The 22,859-nt window shown below is 36.2% G+C and overlaps 1 protein-coding gene across 1 annotated transcript in view; it reads right to left on the bottom strand.

Annotated features, from left to right (window-relative positions):
- Positions 1-22,859, bottom strand: part of kcnq5a (potassium voltage-gated channel, KQT-like subfamily, member 5a) — a 114,494-nt gene that overhangs the window by 25,333 nt on the left and 66,302 nt on the right. Inside the window, exons 2-5 of the mRNA XM_030156790.1 lie at positions 2,903-2,993; positions 1,727-1,853; positions 686-861; positions 217-342 (exon numbers count right to left, since the gene is read on the bottom strand). Of these exons, the coding sequence (XP_030012650.1) occupies positions 217-342; positions 686-861; positions 1,727-1,853; positions 2,903-2,993 (520 nt within the window). The remainder of the gene's footprint in view (positions 1-216; positions 343-685; positions 862-1,726; positions 1,854-2,902; positions 2,994-22,859) is intronic.

Raw genomic sequence — 22,859 nt, 5'->3', positions numbered from 1 at the left:
CATTTACATCAAAACAAAAGCTTTCGACAAAAACAGACACATAATGCTGCAAAGCTACCACACAAAATGCACAATGTAATCCACAAACACATAGTAATACAGCCATTGTTGCTAAACATTTATCCAAACAATCTCCACAGAGGTATATTTGGCCTTAAGTGCTAGTTTCCACTTTGCATGCACGCACACTCAGTCTTATGACGCATGTGTACTCACCGTGCCCCACCACAGAGCATCAGCATACGTAGCAAACTCCTTGTTCAATTCTTTCTCCACCAGATAGACCATAAAGGAGGAGAAAATCAACACCAGGAATCCAATGTACCAGGCTGTCACCAGCTCCTGAACCACGCACAAATATGGCATATTTCAGACTCAGATTCATATCTGTATGAGTGTTACTGAATGGTGTACAGTTGTGAAATCAATTCAGTTTTATTAAACACATTCAGAACTCTAGTCGGTGTCTAGTGGGCCATTGACAAGAGAGGAAATATTGTGTATATTGTGTGTAATGAAGTCTTGAGTAAAAGTTGTCAGTATTATTAATATTTATTCATCACCTTAGAACATGACTTTTAATACACATTTTATTTTTACGTTAGACAAGCTCCTTCAAAAATGTCAAAATTAAAAAAAATAAATCTCCACCTAAGAGATATTTCAGACCACAAACACACCCTACCTTACTATGTGCATAAACTACAGATCCCAGCAGCTTCCAGGTCCCACCCCTGCGGTCCATGCGAACCATGCGCAGGATCTGTAGGAACCGAAGGCTACGCAGAGCAGAGGTGGCAAAGATGTTACCCTGGCTACCGGCTGAAACCACAGCAACGGAGGCAATGAGCACAATGATGTCTGGAGACAGAGAGCAAAAATTAAAGGTCGCAGGTCCCATTTTATGAGTATTGAAAACTGTGTTCACCTTAACTAGATTCATCCACATCGCCATCCATCACCTTTAAAACAGCTATTGATTACCCACAAGCTGCCTATCACCTTTAATATGTCTATAAGTCATCATCTGTCTGAAAAGCTTTTTCTCTGTTGTATTTTCCAGGGGGCTGTCCACCTTACTGGAGGAACATGAGGATTGACACCCACCATCTTGTAGTTTTATGTTTTTGTGCCCCTTTACTGCTGCTTATATTGATCAGACAATAAAAAAAGGTATTTTTTAAAGCAGCATGTGTGTTTCAGTCCCAAATAAATTACCTCAAGCACACAAAGATCTTGAAATTACTTTGAGAATCCTTGAATTACTCATGTAAATTATTATACATTTCTGAAAACGTTTATTAATTTTAATATTCTGTCTGTGAAATTTGGCATCCTAGAAATGATCAGTTAAATATTAGCCTCATAGTAACTGTAAATGCCAAAAAGTAGCAAAGCTTTTGGAGAATTACACATTATCTTGAAATTATGGTTGGATATTATGGTCAAAATGTTATCATGTTAAAAATGTTCATAAAATCAATATTTCTTTACAGTTTAAATGCTTTTGGTTCTGAGTGAAAGTTTATCAATTAAAATGATAAAAAATATTTTTGAGGTAAACTAAGAAACTATGAAGACAACAGGATTATGATAATTATCACTATAAGCTCCAGAGGAAATCATCACAAAATAATCTAAAAAATAATAATATGATTATCATTATGGTTTTACTGCCCATCCCTACGTTAAATACATTTTCATAGGCACATCTCTACACACTTACCTATGACACAGAACGGCTTCCTGGCGAAGCGGAGGCGTCCCTGCCAGCCTCGGTAGCGGCAGCAGCAGCCTGCGCTCCATATCCTGATGATGTACTCCAGACCAAACACCACAATCATCACAAATTCCTGTAAGACACACACATACAGACCCATGTTATGTGATGTTCATTTAAATGCTAGTATTTTAGAAGGATCAATAAGAAACACAATATCAAGAATTTACACATAAAGACCCAAATATCCATCATCTACTGATAATACCTGTTGATCCACTAATCCTATCCATACGTGGAAATAATTGGTGTAAAATACAGTTTGTCATCTTTTCATGGTCATCAGATCTGACCTATTTGGATCTTCTGTAGTGAAAGTGGAAAAACCGTCATCTTCTATAACATTGATTCACCAGTAAAACCCATGGAGTTGGATCAATGACAGTGGATGGAGACCCTGGGTTTATGTTCAGTTAATGATATACTTTACTGAAAAGGTCACTTTTTCTTCAGTTTTGTTTGTTTTTTAATAGAAAAACTCTCAACTTTAATTTGAGCTTTAATAAACATCTACATGATCAGTAATTAAATATAAGAAAAATGCAAAATACAAAGGATAATATTATAATAAACAGTGATAAATCACTTAGGAAAGGTTAAATAGAGAGAAAAATGCATTTGGGAACTGCCATAAAAGTAGCACTGGGTCTTTATGGGTTCAGATTTGTGAGCACCTCGCTGTAATGTTTGTGGCGCTGTCAGAGAACACATGCACTCTCATTTACACATGCAGATTATAGACATGTAAACGTGGTAAAAAAAACAAAAATAAACCTTGTATCTGTACTATACTGTGTTTAAAATCCTGTTGTAAGTAATGATATCTGCTTAATCACTTCTGAGGCAAATGCTATTATTTTTTTTTTCTATTATTACACAATCATGACATTCATGTAGACATCAGAAATATATACATGCAGGTACAAACCAGCCTTCCAACAACAAAGAGGCACAAATACATACAGTACAGGTCGGATACTTCAGGTTTACCATGTCAGCATAAAAATGTACAGACTAAATATGTTCTTGCTGGAGGATACTCTGTGATTGTTCAGACTCACTTAGAGAAAATGTATGCGTTTCTGCATGTTTCCACATAATAATATGGTTCTGAGTACTTACCAGGATGAGCAGGCAGTGTGAGGAGAACTCCTGGTGGGCGGGGATCGTGGAAAACACAGAGAGAACCAGACACCCAAACACCAAGATGAACCTGTAGAGGCGACACATGCAGATATATAGATGAGATATTGATAACAAATAAGGAAAACTAGGAACATAACTGGTAATGTGTGGTGAAAGGATGTTTTACAAAGTACTGGTATTGGCAGAAGTTGTCTGATAGTGGCAAAAAAGGTTGACTTTAAGGGGTAAATAATAGCACAAAAGGTTAACAATATATATATATATATATTTACATTTAGGTTAACCCATAAAGACCCAAACATCCACTGGTGACCAAAACCATCTACTGATCTAAAATGTTTAAGAAGTGTTGACCCACTAATCTAATCAATACATGTAAATAACTGGTGCAAATGCAGTTTGTCATCTTTTCATATTCATCAGATCTGGACGTTCAGAGGCTCTGTAGTTACCGCGGAAACACCATCATCTTCTACAACATTGATTCACCAGAAAAATACATATAAATGAATAAATGACAGTGGATGGACACACTCGGTTTATGTTCATTTAATGATATATTTGCTGAAAAAGCCACTTTTTCTTCAGTTTTCTCTGTTTTTGATATAATAAGCCTCAACTTTAATCTGAGCTTTTATGAACATCTACATGAGCAGAGAATTAAATATAAGAAAATATCTGATTTTCACTGAACAAATGCAAAATACATAGGATAATATTGTAATAAAGGTGATAAATCACTTAAGAAATGTTAAATAGAAAGAAAAATCCATTCGGGAACTGACACAAAAGTAGCGCTGGGTCTTTATGGGGTATTATTCAGTGATTTTAATTTAAAAAATACTCAGGTAGGATTATTTTGACTTGTACTGGCTCAGTTCAACAGTTATCCAGCTTCTAATAAAAGAAGTTAATTTCATCACATATGTATAATGCATTTTCTGAGTTAAAGATTTTTTTGGGTGAGAGGCTGAATGATAATAACTGATGAATCATCTATTGTTTTTTTCCTGCCCTAAACTACTATTATCATATTGTGCTTTTAAAAATCTACTGCAATCCACCTAAATGCACACACACAGGTTGAGAAGTGAGCATCTAACCTACAGACTGATGCAATTATTTCTCCTGTGTCAGTCCACATTAAGCAGGATTTAAAGTGCTTAACTGTTTTAAATGCCATTTAGAAACGACTGAGTCCTGCTTAGAGATTTATTACATTATTGTCATTGTGGCAGTTGAGCTGATTCGTTTAATGTATAAATGGAGAGAGAGAGAATCAATGTTTAGTGCAAGCTGAACAAGCAGCTGACAGGGTTCTGGAAATGTAGTTGTGTCTGTTTTACATTAATGTGAGTCACTAAAAGGTGCCTTGTGGAGACTTGTTATAATCAAAGGTTTCTTCTGTCCCCAACATGCAGCAGTATTCTAATAGTATGTATAATACACAGGGTGGGGAAGCAAAATTTACAATATTTTGAGGCAGGGATTGAAAGACAGTGTATGACCAGTTAGTTTATTGAAAGTCATGAGAATTTATTTGCCACAAGAAAATTTACAGAATAGAAAATGTTTTTATTCTATGTGTCCTCCTTCTTTCTCAATAACTCCCTTCACACGCTTCCTGAAACTTGCGCAAGTGTACCTCAAATATTCGGGTGACAACTTCTCCCATTCTTCTTTAATAGTATCTTCCGGACTTTCTCGTAATAGTTTTGCTCATAGTCATTCTCTTCTTTCCATTATAAACAGTCTTTATGGACACTCCAACTATTTTTGAAATCTCCTTTGGTGTGACGAGTGCATTCAGCAAATCACACACTCTTTGTCGTTTGCTTTCCTGATTACTCATATGGGCAAAAGTTTCTGAAAAGGTATGGATAATAGTGTTAGGAATGATTATGACATCAATATATGTTTGGTTTCAAAACAATTGACGTAGTGCCTGCTGAGAAAAAACAACTAAGTGTTCATTGTAAATTTTGCTTCCCCACCCTGTACTGTATGTGTTGAATTGATTTGATTCCAGCCATTAGTGCATTTCTTGATGCATTACAAGCACCATTATCCATCAGTGCATTGGAATTCTATTTTACACACATACATATAAGCATCACTGAACATGTTCTGCTCTAAGATTTGTTTAGTTCATTTGAATAAATAAGCAGTAATTGCTTTTTATTCACAACAATCAATAACTTCTTTAATGTTAAAATACAGTTAACAGATTCACATTTTGACACATTACATTACAACCATCACATTAATTCATTCTACTTATGTAATTATAGAATCGCAAAAGGCTGCATTTTAAAGATGTAGATTGAAGTGGATTTAGGGTGATGTAATTGCAGAGTTGGAAAAGACGTACTGTAACTTTTTGATATTTTAGTTTTAGTGGCACTGAGCAGAGAAAGGTACGGTGAGAAATGTGCAAAAGTAGAGCCATAACTTTATCTAAGTACTTGTATTTTTTTTACGTTTGTATATTTGACTTGACATTTCTAAATGAGTAATCTGTGCATTTTCCCTGACCACCAAACAGCAAATCGTAACGTTGCACAAAATAATCCACAACAGACTTTTTCAATGTATCATAGAGCCAATGTGAAGACACACTTACAAAAGTTTAGAAATACTAATGCACAGCCCAAAATAACAAATAGTACCTAATTAGAAGAACAGCAATGAACTTGGCAAAACTTAAGAGTATATTGCACAGTATGTCTTATATCCACTTTCAAATTAATTAACATGAATAAACAATTTTCTTTATTCTGAGTGAATAAATTGAACTATAAAGTGTAAATTTGCACCAATCACAGCCCTCATTGCCTGACTTGACCTGAAACGCTCTACTGATCCTGCCTGCAAGGAAACCACTCAGTCCCATGTAAGTCATATGGTATCTTGGTTAATGAGCAAGTACAAATTAAAATTCATAAGGCAGCTCCCAGGGAACATATGCACTGGCTACAAGCCTCAGCCTGCTGTTCTTCGGAGTAATTCTCAAGCTTTTTTTCTTCCGATGCCATCTGTCTCTCTCATATTTACTGTCTCTTCATCTTTACAGACCTTTGTGTATTTGTTTGGTGTGTACAGTCTTCGCTCCATCCTCGTTTTGTTATCATTTACAGAATTCTTTGTGCTTAATGCTTCTCCTCTTCCATCGTCTTGCTTCTCACCTTTCTTTCAAATGCCTCTACTTTAGTTCTTTTGCTCTTTTCTGTGTCTCTAATAAGTCTTTGACTCTTACTCACTCTCATTCTTTTCATCTCCAAGTCTCTCTCCTGGCTTTCCTGAATAATTGATGCTATTTTATACATATAATTACAATATATGACAAAGGAGGGATATATATGTTTCTACCTGCAGCTGAATTAAAGCAGAGGTTCCTAACATCCAGCCCACATCTGCATCTGATACAGTCTGTCTGTCTAATAACCCCTCGCTGTCACACACATAGATGGACAGCATGGAGAATAGATTTTAATTATATTTTGTACATTTTATGTGTCACTTTCACTGTCTATGTGCAGCTGTAAATTCTTATGGGTACCAACTGCTGCAAAAACCCCACATTTTTTGTGAATTAATAACAACAAAACAAAATCTTCATGAATTTAAAGAATTTTAATGTGCAATCAGTTTTGGATGTAATAATATTTAAACTTACTTCTGGGTGAAAACACACTAGTGTCCCGTCAGAGAGCAAACTTTAACTGATTGTCATTCCAACATTTATTTCAATATAAAGTAGCTCATTGTTTTGGATAATCACTTATGGTCCAACTAAAGCAAAACTGAATTTAAAAGTAAAAATGTGGGTCATTTAGAAATACTAATCTATCAAATTGTCTCTAAAATGTCCCGTCAGCAAGATTTCGAATACTGTGTTTTGACGCTTCTGGTGGTCCTTTAGTGGACTAAAGAACAGTGACATTATCCATTTATCTGAACTGCCATGTTGAAGCCACTAGTTTGCAATTCATCCGTCTCCATTTTGTGTTTTTTTGGAGTGGAAGTGACCATATTTGGACAAAAAGGACCAAAACTACAGCATCTGAGTTGAGCTAATGCTAAATGCTACAGTACTGACTCAGGAAAACAGTACATTTCAGTAAGCATAGTGTATCAAAGTAATTTTACAGTTTTATTGCTGGAACCTATAATCCACAAAGACAAAATGTTTTTAATGAAGTGAACTGAAAATCCAAAACTATGACTTATAGCTGGCAAGCGAGCATCGTATAGTCAATTAAACTCAACCTGCACAATTTCAAATATATACGATCATCAATGAAAATTAAGTCAGCTAGGATGTTTCTGCATGCTATGGTGTTCTTGCATATAGAATACTGTTTTACAGATTGGTCTCTCACAAATGAAACTAAATTTAGCCAAATAGAATCAATATATAAAAGAGCATTGAAGATATTTGCCAGAAAACCAATTTCGTACCATTGTCACATTCTAGAAACATACAATCTTCTGAATTTTGATCATTTTAAATACTTTAAATTTGCCTGTACGGTATATAAAATACTCTATGGACTTACACCACCACCACTAAGGGAATTCATAAAACTGAAATCTGCCACTGGCAGAGCCACTCGGTCTGTGGGCAGAGGAGACAGTGAAGTGACTTATAGACGGACCACCTTTGGGCAGTCTGTTCTGTCAGTTAGAAGAGGTAATATTTGGAACTGCATACCCCTCCCCATAAGAGAATGCCCCACATATAACACCTTCAAGACTGAACTTAAAAACTGGCTGAAATCAAATCAACAGTGTACACACTAGAGCCCTGCAGGTCTCCTGATGCACGCTGCATGTTTTCTCCCACGTGTTCGGATAATCTGCACTACTGCACCTCACTAACACCAGCTGCTTGTAACCAGGTAAATTATTCATGTTCATATTCATCTTCACTGGAATTAAGTTTTCTGTTTTGTGCTGCATGACCACCTGCCCACGCGCCTATGTCTCTCCAGGTGTTTTACTAATACTTAAAGGTTAACTGTGTACACTGTGTATGTGAACTAATGCTAAAGAATAAATGTGTGAACTAATGCTATGTAATGTGTGGGTGTTGCCATAATTTTTAAAAAATATTTCTAATTTTATGAATGCTGGTATTTTACATCTTACCCAAGGACATCAGTTGAAAAATAGCTTTTTTTTTGCTAATACTGGCACATTTACAGAAATGTTCATTAATGTGTACTGTCCCTGCTAAATAAACAAATAAAGAAAAATAAAGAAAAAATAAAAATTCACAGCCTCATTAAAGCTTCTATTTGACCTGATATCTAATCAATGGAGGGAAAAGTTAAAGATGATCACTTGCTCTAGATGATGTATTAGAGGGTCTGAAATTAGAGGTCGAAATGAGCCCTGGAAAAAAAAAAGTATTTACTCTTAAGAAGAAGTCTAATGTAAGTCTGGGAGAGCCACTGCTTTTTGGAGACACCCCTAGTGGCTGTCAGTGGTATTGGATCTTTAAGATACTCCGCACTATTTGATTGTGTTTAATTGTCTGAACATGAACAATAAGACCAGCGGTCACCTTACTTCATGTAACCTTCCTGTCAGAAAAGTGTAGCTGTTCATTCATTTTCATACACGCAGGAACAACAATGTACAAACATATGGTGTAACATATATCTGAAAGAACCAGAACTAGTCATAATATATAGTAAAAAAAGAGGCATTAACTGACAATCTCTCTGAGAAACATCAGTGTTGTCAAGTTATGCTTTCTTCATCTATCAATAAAAATGTGATTTCTATGTTATCCAACAGAACTGGTGTTAGACCACAGTGACAATACGGCATAAATGAGACAAAACAATATAAATGAAGTTATGAAAACATATAATACAATATGAATGACAATGACAATTAAAAATGTAGGAGAGGAAATTACAGTATAAGCAGTTTCTAGTAATGGAAATCAGAGTTTTCAAGTCTTACGTCATGCTGAGCATCCTCCCTAAAGTGTAAAAGAAGTAGCGCTAAACTTAATCCTTGTTTACTGCGGTGTTGTCATCTGTGCCTCCATCCTCCTCAGGTAATCAGATTTATCTTTTAGCCCCTAAGAAAAATCTCTGATGGACAAATACAGGATTTTGTAGGTGTGAGTCAGTGTTGTCTTTTGTGGGATTTATTCTTGCAAAAAGGTCAGACTTACATAAAGTGTGTAAGGCAGTCTGTGGAGTGTGAGACAAAGAAGTCAGAGGATTGGGTGACTTTAAGAAGTTTTGGTCAGAGAAAGTATGCGTTAGAAGGTACAAGGTACACGGTAAATGAAACAGTTTTAGTAACTGAGATATCAGCTAGCTCATACCAGTTACATGTCAAGGTCTGGGATACAGACAGAGGACGCTATGTGAGACAAAGGAATGTTCTGTGATGTTAAGAGAAACAAGTTAAAGGTTTTGCTAGTCATTTTCCACTACACTAGAAAAACAGGCATTGCTGTCCATTTGGGAAAAGTTCCATCAGTTTGTGTAACGTCAGGTCAGATTCTCCATCCCTAGAGACATATTTCTGTCTCTCAAAAAATATTCTAAGCGCAAACCTTTCACTGCATTACATCAGTATTACCGCACCATACACATGGTTTTAAAATGTTCAGTTTTATTAGGAGTTTAGCACACTGAGCGAGCTATGCATGGATGACGTGATGAGGGAGATGGACGGAATAGAGGAGGAAATTAAAAAATGAAGGAGACATGCTAAAATGAATAAAAGGGAAACTGAAGAGTTAAAAAAGACAAGATATGATGCTGGTACTGTCCACTGTGCACTGATTTCAGATCAGAAATCACATCACTGACAACAAAACTGTGACTCATCCATGCAGTGTTACTACTACATAAAGTAAAACCAGGGAAGATGCAAGAGTAATATCTATACTTCTGGCATTGTGTAATTAAAACACACATTTCCAGAGTTAACACAACTGAACACTTTACTTTTCCTGTGTGTTGCTTAGCAACAATCCTGGTAAATGTAATGGAAGTACATTGCTCGATGGACGAAAATTTTTTGTTATCAATACTTTATTGCATTTTCTTTCTGTGTGTTTATTTCATGACACTTTGATAAAAGCAATAACCCTGGAACCTGTCAGGGATTAATGTTTTAGTAAAGATTCTCCATGAGCAACAGGCAGAGGTACAAAAAAGTGTCCAAAATGCTTTATCGTACAGCTGATGTGTTGATGTGTTTTCTAAGATAAGAAGAAAAGCTGAATTTTAGCAGCTTTTGTTACTACTGTTTGATATTATGTTTTTCTATTTTGTTTATTTAGGTTCTTTATAGAAGAAGAATGAGGGAGTTTAAGAGGCTATAACACTATACATGAAGAAAGAAAGGCACAGCTGAAAACTATATCTGATATTAAACAGGCTGCACTATAAACTACATTTACAAGAAAACTGACGTCTTCATACATTTTCATTCCACCCCATAAATAATGGACTTTAATATAGCAAAGTGAAGGACCCAGATGGAAGTCACAAGAAACACTCCATAAGCTATGTAAGTGTGGGGGCAGGTGTTTTCAAATCTACGACAAAATGAAAAACTAATATCAATAAATCAACTTTGCGGGAGTTTTTTAGCTCAAGGTCCAACTACGAATGAAATATTGCTATTCATCTGTTTCATTCAGTTCCACTTGTAAAGTCAGTACAAGGTCGACAAATGAAGGCTGAAAGCAAAAACTGAGAACAAGAAGTAATTTTATTTTCCTCAGAAATGCTGATTAAAACTTCAGTTAAAATCAACACTTTAACAGAAATTTAAAAGATTTTGATATTCAAAAACTAAATGCAAGATTCAAAAACCAGATACTTTTCTTTGTGGAAGTGGTTGAAATATCTTATATTTTACATTAGAATAATAATTGTTTGTCCTATGTCTTAGGAAAAGAGTGCATCATTTGCATCAAAACTAAGGGCATCATTTGTGGGATGATGAAAGTGCAACACGCTGGTACATAGATCATGTGATTCAGTTTTACCCAATCACAAAGAGGGAATCCCTGAATTCAACATCTGTGTGACATTGCTAATAAAATGTTGGGTGGGCTTGGTCGGTATACAAATTAATTTCAGGTTTAAAACTATATTGCAATTAGACAATTAAAAAACATATTAAATTTTCATTGAAATATTTAGAAGGCAATTAAATGATTTCCTAAAGGGTACATGGCCGTTATTAAATACATGTTAATTATGCATAAACATGTTTCGCTTTTGCAGAAAGTTGCAGGAAAAACACCATGAGCAGAAACAATACAGATGCAGAGGGAACTATTTAGAACATTTACTACAATCTGAAAGAGATTAGTTAAAAAATGACACTTTAAATTATTATTTAATAAACATCTTTATAGGTTGTTGCTTGTAGTTTTATCTCTGTGTCTATAATACTTTTCTCAAGAGGAGATCTCAGTGTATGCAAATTCAACTCTATGAGTTTTTTTTTAATGAATAGTGAATATTATAATGATTACATGTCAGATTTTTTTTTCTTTCACAGTATAATTCAATAGCTGCTATTCAAGTTGTGAAGTCAAAGACCTGACACTCTTTTTGTTTTCATGAGATTAAATCAAGACTTAAGTCAAATTCAGAAATTGAAACGTAGTCAAACATTACTCACAACTACAATTTTCTTTTATAGTTATAGTAAACTATTTATATTGCCTGTTCCAGTTTATTTTACAATGAAGAAGTTATCCATATATGTGGAGCATTAATAAGCAAATGTCACAGTGGATTTATTAAAAAGGCAGCAACACTACATACATTTGCTTTCAACGACCCACTCAAAAAGCCAATAAAATCCTTGTAAATATTTCAGCTGAGTGATTCTTTGCTCTGACGTCACCGTGTCAGACGTCTTTTGGTAAAGCCGGTGGCTGACGTCTCAGCGGACCCTGGACAAGTTGCAGGTGTGAGAGAGTGCCAGCTTTGGTGCGTGGGCAGAGACAAAGAGCCACTGACTTAATGCAGATGAATGACCCAGAGACCTGCAGACAAAACCATATACAGCCAAAAACCTGCACTGCTTCCCTACGGCCTGACAAGACATCCGACGAGGAGAAGAGGTGAGTATGATAGAATCCTACTGGCAATGATCCAAACGCTGTCTTATCCACCACAATTTAACATGACAAACCCATACAGTGAGCCCATATAACTTCTATTTTCATCGTATGCTTCATTCACTTTTGTTGCAGGATAGAAAAATGGCATAAATATCTTTGTAAATGAAGTCTGTTTATGACAAAAGAATCATCAGTTCAGGAGCGACAACCAAGAGTAAAATGAGCCCATTTACATGACCATAAAAATTTGATAACTGGGAGTAATCCGATAATTGCCATAATCAGATGTGACAGGTTAACATGCACTTCAGAAATACGATAATTAAAAAACCCAGGTTTACGTGTTTCAGTCCATTATTTGATTTCTTTCGGAGTATTTTGAATGTTATAACGTAAGACGTACACTTCCTGTCATTTTCAAAACATACGGTCTTGTCTTGTTGACCATGGCAACAGCTACAGTGTTAGCGTTAGCCGTCCTAATGTGGGAGCTAATAAGACTACAAAATAGGTCACATCAAAGTTAAAATAGTTTTGGAATTTTCATTATAGTTTAGTTTTATTTAGTTTTGACTTTTTTTTTCTCTAATTCAGTTAGTTTTAATTAGTTTTTAGAGCAGGTTTGCTAGATTTTATTAGTTTTCGTTATTTTCTAAATGCTTAGTTTTAGTTTTTTCATATCTTTTATCTTTCATATTCAAATAAATCCCAGACAGAACTCTGCTGCTTTCTCCCAACTTTAGTCTCCATGTTTCCAGGTAGAGTTAGGACGAGAAGACGACTCTAAACGACAAGTGATGAGAAGTGTCATATGGTGCTGCTAGCTAAAATTGCTCGCGCGAAATAAATCAATTTCATATCAATCCGACATCGACAAAGACGAAAACGAAGGGAATTTTATCCAGAATTTTTATACGTTTTAGTTAGTTTTGTAAGCACACAATACAGTTTCAGTTAGTTATTGTTTTTCAGTTAACGAAAATGTTTTTACAATTCTAGTTTTCATTAATGATAATAACCTTGGGTCACATGTTGCTGCTATCCATCATTTCAATTCATTGCTTGTTTACCTTTTTCCTTAGGCTCATGTTGTCACTGCGTAACTTCCGTTTATATAGATTTTTTGTTTCTTACACATGCACAGATGTAAAAAAAAAAAAAAAAAAAAGATATCAGATTAACCTGTATCATGCGTGAAGATATCAGAGTATTGGGAAGAAATCTAGGTGTGTTAATGCGATTTCATAACAGCCGTTATCAGAGAAGGCCTATCAGATTGATTATCCTGTTTACATGATCACTTGAATAGTTGATAACTCCAGAAATCGAATAATAATCATAGTTTCAGTGTGCATGTAAACGGGCTCAGTGACTCTAGCATTAAAATTTCTAATTCAAAATTGGGGAAAAAAAGCAAAAAGCGTGACAATAAATATCTTTTTAGCAGCAACTACGTGACACTGAAAGAGCCTTGTATATTCTGAAACATATAAAACAGAAATACATAAATGTGCTGCCATATACACATATTTTCAGAGGAAGGAGTAGTTGATGTAGCTTTATCACGCAGGAAATAAAAAGCCTCTCACAAGAGGAAATAGAAGAAGAGTTAAAAATAAATGAACAGAATGTTGGAGTATCTGTGTGTATTATGACTGTAAATCTACTACTGAATGAAGTGCATACATATCAATTTATACTGCACATGCATTTGCAAAAGAATGTTCTGTATATGCTGCAGAAATTTTATCTGTCCAAATGAAGTGTGGACAAGTATGTTTTTGATGTAAAGGAGGACAGGATGTATATACTGTATATGATTGGAGTTAATTTGACATCTCAGAGTGCAGGGGGAAAGTGTGCATCTTATGTGTGTGTATTTGTAACAGATTGGATACATGATGAGAGGACAGGGTTTTCCACACAATATGGTCTAGTATCATTATTATATATTTGTTTCTGGGAAACTATGCATATAGTTTCAGTCAAGGCAGAGAGAATGAACTGTAAGTAAAAGAGAGACAGTTACATTGGATACACTAGAATTAGTATATACTATATACTACAAAAGGGTGATAAAGGTTTGGGAATATAGTAAAAAAAAAAAAAAAAAAGAAAGACAGCAGTCTGAATGGGTATGAGATGTAAACAGTAGAAGTCAAAGATGGCAGATTAATTTCCCCGTTCTGTGCTTTAAGAGCTTTATTGTGGTTTCAATGGGTTTACAAGTGTCTGACAGATAATAATCATTATCAGCCCAGCCACAAAAGATCCTTGTCAGGTACTTGTAAATAAAGGTAATTTTAGCCATTTAAACACAACTTATCTGTAATTTAAACACATGCCCATGACTGCTATTTTTTTTGGTACAACAGCAAAAAAATGTAACAGGAGAGAAGTGGTGAAAAATGCTGAATCTGGTGATTAAAATCTAAAGGAGAGGTGAAGGCTGCATGCTCTCCTTGGAAACTGAGGCTATAGCCCAGACTGTGATGAAAAGTTTGAGCTTAGCTATAAATAACATTTGTCCTTTTAGGAAAGGCCTGGTAGATCAGTAGATAGGAAATTAAAATAAGACAGAGAAAAAGCAGAGAGAGCAACTGAAAGAGATGACAAGCTGCGAGACAAGCTGAGCACAATCGGTTGTGGTTTCGTCATTCTTTAATGCTCACTTCCAGCTGTCATTACATCGATCATGTCTTTATTCTAATCAATATCCATTTTTACAGAAGTTAATGGTCCAATTTTCATGCTTATATGATGCAAGAGGTCTAACTGAGAGTGAAAGCACCCATGAGAGGAAGAGAGAGAAGGAGCAGGAGAAGAAAAAGAAACATGAGAGGGAGAAACAGGGATGGAGTCCGGCCTCCTCCTTGCCAACAATCTATTAGTTAATCCTCGTGTTTATCCAGTCGAGTGCAGTATCTTACCTGATGATGGCAGCGATAAAACACATGGTTTTATTTCTAAGCAACTACTTGACCAAACACAGCCGGGCCAAAGACGTAGTACTGCACAGGCCCGTTCCTCTGCACACTTTTCAAAGGCTCCATCAAACACAAGGTTAAACTATAATAATATATAGTCACAAATACTCAAATAAAATCTGCTTTTTGACAGTTCAAAGAACAAGGTCAAAGCTTGAACTGAAAGAATTTTAATGCAAAGGATTGAAGCAGGGTTCAAAGGTAAAGGCAGTCAAAGGTAAATACTGTATGTGATGCTTTCTTTTACTGCGGTAACGTTTGCCTGTGTCCTCGGGGGTTTAATGTAGTTTTATGCCCTGTCTACACTAAAACATATATGTTGTGGATTCATTACATTTATCATGTCTTCCATTCCAAATGTTCGTTAGAGATTTTCTTATGATCAGACAAGCAAGTAAAAACATCTTTCCTCAACTCTACTTGTCTGATCACAAGAAAATCTCTAATTGAGACATTTTGTGGGCTTATATCACTACATGTCACTAAAGCAAACAATTTTTATAATGAATATTTTCAAAAACTCATCAGCATAAAGGGACACATGCTACTAATATTTTCACATTTTGTTGGCTCTGACACTTTACAGCTAAAGTTTGCATGTAAGCATATATTTTTTTTTATCCCTAAATGAAAATAGTAGTATGAACAATATGCAGTAAGATAGTAAGAACTAGGCCTCAGTGTTTTCTATATACACATCCAGGAGGATTAAAAACTACAGAACAGTGCATTTTGTCCTCTTAAACTTCTCAAATAGCATGTGCAGATCTATTTAAAGGCAGCAGTGCATGCATTTTTAGATTTGCAGCTGTTGTCATTGTTGACACAACCCATACGGTGACGCCATGAAATCACTGGCATCACTGGGAGTCAAAACAATCAAAATACATACAATTAAATTCTGGGAATAGAACAGTGTTATAAATTCATGAAGGGGTTACAGTGATGAAAGATATAAACATTTCAGATGAACTTCAACATTTAGGCCGTGTCCACACGAAATCGCATGTTTTCCTATCCGATCTTTTTCTTTGTTGTTTTCAAGATTGTGCTTCGTAAACATGGAGTCGTTTCAGGAAATTTCTGCATCCACACGAAAGCACTGAAAAGGACTGAAAACAATATAGTACAAATGCCAGGTCTGTATGTGGCGTAATGCTCTCACAAAAAACGGAGAAGACGTGGAGCATGTGCATGAAGCTTACCTGGTTCTACTGGGTCTGATCCAATATTTCCTCCTGGTTGCCCCTCTCTGTGGTAGATCCAAGAGCATGTAGTGACTATTGTTAGCTATGATTGTTTGTTGCTCAATGTAATGAAAGAGTAGCCGAAGATTTAGATTCAATATTTCCAATAAGCTCAACAGCTGTTGTAGCACGAGCACTACTCTGTAATCCGCCATTGTTGTTGTTGTGAAGTGGCATCTTGCTTTCGGGCTGAAAGGCTCGAGAGGCTGAGCTATGACATCATTGTTTTAGAAAAGTTGCGGCTTGGTCATACAGATGAAGACGCGAAACTGGCGTTCTCAAATTTATCCACTCTAGGACCTGGTTTCAAAAAGTGGCAGTCTCAGTGACTGAAAACGCTGGTTTTGTGTGGGCAAAAGGCCTATCCAATACAAAACTTTTGCAGCTACGACCGAAGCTGTCTTTGTATGAACAGGTCCTTAAAGCGAACCTGTACTAGTCATGTTAACCACATTAATTATGCTTTGTGTTTCACGTATAAGCAAAGGAGGTGCAAATTCAGGAAAAAAGTCACCATAAATGCACCACACAGGACCTTTTTATTATGTGAATTCTGTGCGTGGGCAGAACCCATGAGGAGCAGCCATTGCTGGATGTAAGTGACGTACCTGTCGTTGAGTCCAGGTGATAGAGTACAAGTAAACAAGCGGTAGTCAATGAGCAGATTAAGTGGAAAGTACACATTCGCACTTGTTTGTGGAGCTGTAAACTTAGCATTCTTCCATTGTCCTAGAGACACGACCTGGTACTGGCCGATAAGGTGTCATCTTAGCCTGGTTTCTGCTGTACGCCGGTTACCAGTCCATCTTAGCGCAAGTTATCAGACAATAATACGAGCTTTCATCACTACCGGTGCCGGAACAGCCCAACACTTGACAACAGGCTATAACATAAGTTACAGCCTGTTGCTCTTTTGAGATAGCTAGCAATGAACATTCACTACAGGTACACTTTAAACCACATACCTTTTTTTTTGCTGCACCAAATAGAGTTTGTGTTACCCAGTGATCACTGACAAATGCACACACGGAAGTCTAAAGCAGAACTGACTCTGATGGAAGGCTGAAGGCCGGGCCGTGACATGCTGCCTTCATGACCCTGTCAAGGTGTGACAGTGAAGCACTAACTAGTAAAGAGTAACATCATCTAAATGACAAGTTATAGACTCAAACTCCCAGCACCCATGGCATGACTGACTGCAATCGCCAATATTAATAACAGCTTATGAAACAGCTGTTTTATTTCTTCTTCTTCTAAATCATCTACAGTACATGTGATCACAACAAAGCCAGACAGAGAGAGACAGATAGTGAAGTTTGCAAGAAGGGTACAAAGACCAAGAAAGAGCAGGACGGGAGCCAATTTTCCATGATGTGGGATGCACCAAGCGTGGATGAAGGGTGCTAGGAGACTCAGAAAGCTTTTAGTTGGTGTGTGTCTGCATGTGTGTGTGTGCGTGTGTGTGAGTTCTCACTAACTAGACGCAGACTGATATTGTTGAGAAAAGCCAACAGCTAACAGGGTTCATAAAAATACTGGCTTACAGGCTAAATCACACACGCATGCACACACACAAACACAGGCACGATACATCAGATTCCTATCAGCGCCCATCTCTGCAACACGACCGATCCAAGACTCCTGTTCAGAGTGCTGTGCAGCAGATGTCAGAGACAGAACCAGTGAGCGTGTGAGAGGGAAACTAACAGAAAAGTGACAGAGAGAGGAATTGAAAATGCTTGTTTTTCATGAGAGTCTGAGAGGAAACTCACAAAACGCAACAGACATTGATGATACGAACTAAAATATACCGAGACAGAGAAGACGGAGGGGGCTCAGCTTCTGCTTCTTTTTACTTCTTGAACCCTACATCAAACACGTGTTATCTTCTGATTTTTTACAAATCACAAACAGACTTATCCAATCGCCCAACCAAAGCAAACGCCGCTCGAAAGTTATCATCTGTACAATAAACTCAGTGCCGGCTATATAAATTAGCAGATACACTTTACTCCTCCTTCTTACTGTGGTCTAAACACTGCCATTTTCCACTTAGCTTAGCCAGCAATATTGTATGCATTATGACAGAAGGCACGGCACCTTATGTATCTTAGGAAATCCACCGGGCTTAGTGGGCAACCGAGATTAATGCCACTTAACTATGAGCTAGCACTATGTGTATGAAGGCTCATTATTCAGCCCTAGCTAACACAAGCCAACAGGAGCTCTGATTCAACGACTACAGCTTAATTGTGCTCAGTCAAGCCAAAACTAAAATATGGCTTCGCAGAGATCTTCTTCTTTTTTGTCTGGAGTTTGGCAAGATGGAAATTATTTGAGGGTGATTTGCAAAGTATGTTTATTCACTTGGCAAGGGTTAAATGAAGCAATAACCTCGTGAAGTGCATAGTTGAGAAAAAAAACTAAACAAAACAAAAAAACAAAGGCTACAACTCAGTGACTCAAGGAAATTTCAAACTCTAAATGGATTGTTTACTACTCTGTGTGGAAAAGCAACATTTTTAGTAGTAAATGAACAAAGATTCTGCAACAGGTTGTATTATTTTGTTTTCAGACACATTCCTCTTTTTATTCCTGTTTCTACATATCAGTAATGACATACCCAGTCCCAGTTTCACTTTATCACAATCATTTCATGAATAGAGGTAAAAATATTTTACTCCAACAGGAAAAATATGACAGAAATATTCCAGTTTTTGCATTTTACATGTGTTTTTTCTTTCCTCTTTGGTACTCCTAGTCTGTTTACCTGGTTGTTTTGCTATTTCTGGTTTTCAGCATCAAGAGAGTAACTTTGCATATACTCATACAGTCGAGACATGCTCGGCATTATTTGTGTGAACCTGTTTGCATTATTTTATCTTTCAGGTAGCAAAGCCCGGGGACTACACACCTAATCTCACGGCTAATATGTAGCACTGTTGCTTTGGTGTCACAGCACATAAAATGGAAATTTTGTTCATGTCAACACATTTTGCACTTAGTTATGCCACCACCAGAAAAGATAAGGGGTATCAGAAGCAGAAATAAGTCATATTTACAAAATATCACTGATTCCACGTATTTATTTTGACCAAAAACTCATTATTTTTTACATATATGGGCTGTAGGATATGATATAGGATTATAACTGAGTAAAAAAAGCATTTTAAGTGACAATGACTGAGACTACTTAAGTATTTTTATGTTTCTGATGTGCTTTAGGAATATAACAGAGGGAAAAGGGAGCGGTCAGAGGAGAAACCAGTCAATTAAATTAAAAAAAAACTTGATGTTTTTATGTTCAGTATAATGCTAAAGAAAGCACAAAGTGGTGGAGATAAACAGGGAAGCCAAGACTGGTGGAGTTTTTACTGTTCTAAGGAAACTAGAAATTACCAACTGTGTGTAAAATTCAAAGTTCATAATTATTGATGTCCAGAGTGTTCACGAACAGGACTAATAGTACATATTATAAAAGGGACGGACAGGTTGAGCAGGTGGTAGTGATGCATCTTTATCAGATCTTTATCAGACCAGTCCACATCTTATGTTTTCTATTTAGTGTTGGTAGTTGTGTTGACCCTCTGTTCTGCTCAGTGTCTTATTTTCATTATTTCACTATTTTTATTTAAATCTAAGTGTTATTTTTCTATCACTCTTCATTCAGGAGAAATGGTATTTTCTTCAACTACATATGTGCTTTCAGGTATAACAATGAATAAGCTTGAACTTTGATGCTGGTTCAATATAATGGATCCTATAATTTCAGGTATTTGTCTTCATTTGTGCCGAAGCATCATCACTTTGTTGGTTCATTTTAACCTTTCACTGTTGTAATTGTATCCACTGACTTGTTCTGTAAATTATCTTTGGCCTAATATATATATATATATATATATATATATATATATATATATATATATATATATATATATATATATATATATATATATATATAACAACATGTAGCTGGTGGGTGTGTGAGTAAATAACAATTCAAGGCTTTTATAGAGCTTCAGAAGTGTTAAAATGTACTTTTTTCTTTTGGTTTCTTTGACAGACACTTGGGGTCAGATTTATTAAGCAGCACAAATTAGTGTGAGGCAATCCAGAAAAAACCTAATGTTTGATGCCAAAAGACGGTTTGCGCTTGTGTTATGCTTGGTATTGCATGTGTTCATTGCAAATGTACTGCCAAGTTTTCAAACAACATTATCCAACCCTAATATCAAATGTAGGCTGGTTTACAAAGGATGCTAGTGGAGAATTTCCACACTATAAGATACATCTTTATTATTTTACTCTGTACATCTTCATAACATGGGTTTATTACTTAATAATTTGTGTTAGAAAAGTAAAGTCATGAAGGTTCCTTTATCCATGCAATGAGAGCTTGCCCTTTAATTTACCCATTTTGGAGAGCGTTAATTAAAACAATTCAAGGCTGGTTCTGCATGTAATCCCATACCTGAAGGCACTCTGCTGGAAGATGGATCATATTTATCAGGGATTTTATTCTGCATTTGCCTTAGGCCAAACAGGTACTAACAGTTTTACATTGGCTGATCCTCCCTTATTGGAAAACCCAGGTTAGACCTGAATATAGAAAATAAGTTAAAATGATGACATTGAATGCATCATGTGAAGTAACGACAAACTAAATTACACAATCATAAATAATCACATTTAATGGTCTGAGGGGGACTTTCTGGTCTTTATTGGAGGCAAAAAAAGTGCAATACGAGTCAAGCTTTCCATGCGCTCTTGAGGTATTTTTAATTAATTTATTTTGTTTAGTTAGTTTAGTTTGTCTTAACTTGTATTTTACGTGCCCATGTGTCAACATAATCTCCTGATCTCCTGTCTCTGACTGGGATTATAATGATTTATTTTTATTTATTTATTCACTTATTACCTCTGCCAAGGAGGTTATGTTTTTGCTGGTGTTGGTTTGTTTGTTTGTCTGTCTGTCTGTGTGCAAGATAACTCAGAAAGTTTTGGACGGATTTGGATGAAAATTTCAGGAAATGTTGATACTGGCACAAGGAACAAATGATTAAATTTGGTGATGATGGGGGGGGGGGGGGGGGGTACTGATCTGCCTTGGCAGAGGTCTGCGCTCTCTGAGTGCTTTTCTAGTTTATTTATTTTTTCATCCAGCCATTGATATGCGTTGTGTTGCTGAATTTCACCAATACTGTTAACATAATGCTGCCTTAAGTCTATGCTGTTCATTTTGGTTTCCAAATGAATGAATGATTGAATGAATGAATAACAAAATACCTCACAACACTGTTATACATACTGAAAGTGTTGTTGTCCACACCATCTTAGGACAATGCACATTATTGAACATCTGTATTGAGACAATATCAGATGTAAATATGTCAAATTATAGCGAACATGCTCATTTGCATCTGTAGTCCATAGGCAGGTAACAAAAAACATCACAATTAAAACATACAAAAAGAACAATAACAGTACAACGCATTAGAGGGTTGAGAGTTAAGACACTGGTTTGCTTTCAGACATTTTTGGCACAAGCAAAATAACAAGTCTTTCCACCGAGCATACTGTATATTTTCATTTACCCATTTTAGTATCATTGAGAAGTGGAGACAAATAAATAGTTGTATGTGTCACAAAAATAACTTCTATATACAGTAATAGGTAACAACAAAGCAGAATCAAAACCAGAATCTCCACAGAGAAAAAACCTGTAACCTGTGAGATAACGCAGCACTGTTTGTATGTGGTGACCAGAGCAGAAAAAAGATATGAGCTTCACTTCTCAAAGTCACTGTAGATGAAGGAGTTAGGGGGTTGAAGCTGTGCTGCTGAATAGCTTTAGTGGAGTAGAGTCAGCTCATTAGACCAACAGATGGCTGACTTATTCCCTCTGCACACAGACAGGGCAACTTTACCAAAGAGAGGCTGATTCAGCACTTTAATTTGGCAACGTAAATGTGTGAGAGTACATTACATATGCAAACATAGACGTATGGATGAGATATAGCACTTTGATATGCATGTGTATGAATATGCACATTTGCTGTTATCATACACCAGTCCAAGCAGCTATCAAGTACGTCAGTACAAGATCCGACCCACACAGTTCCATCTGTTCTTCTGCTTCCTCCTGCCCTTGGACGGTCTATGCTACAAGTCTTCAATGTAATACAGAAAACAAGGTTGCAATAACTGTCATTCATTTTGTATCTTTGTATTAACTCATCATTATTTCTTCAATGGTATGTGATGGTCAGAGTGTTTAGTCATGCTGTAGAGTTTGATTGAATAGGCCTCTTCAATCAGGGGGAAACTAAATCAATTTCACCTTCAAATACAGAGAATTAGATGCAAATTAAAAATCTTGACAAAATGTGAACAGGACCTTGAATCCAGCTTTGAATTCAGTCAATGTGAACTGTGGAGTGACATTTAAAAATTAAAAACACTCATTCATAGTTACTTTGAACCACTGAGGCCTCTGCATTCTATGTTTCAATCAGAAACAGTGAGGCTAGATTTAACCATACCAACCAATGTCACTACATGCCTTAAAAATGATG

The sequence above is a fragment of the Sphaeramia orbicularis genome, chromosome 15, assembly GCF_902148855.1.
Source record: "Sphaeramia orbicularis chromosome 15, fSphaOr1.1, whole genome shotgun sequence".
NCBI lineage: Eukaryota > Metazoa > Chordata > Actinopteri > Kurtiformes > Apogonidae > Sphaeramia > Sphaeramia orbicularis.
Note: the sequence above shows the minus strand (reverse complement) of the source record. Positions and strands in the feature narration are given on the sequence as shown.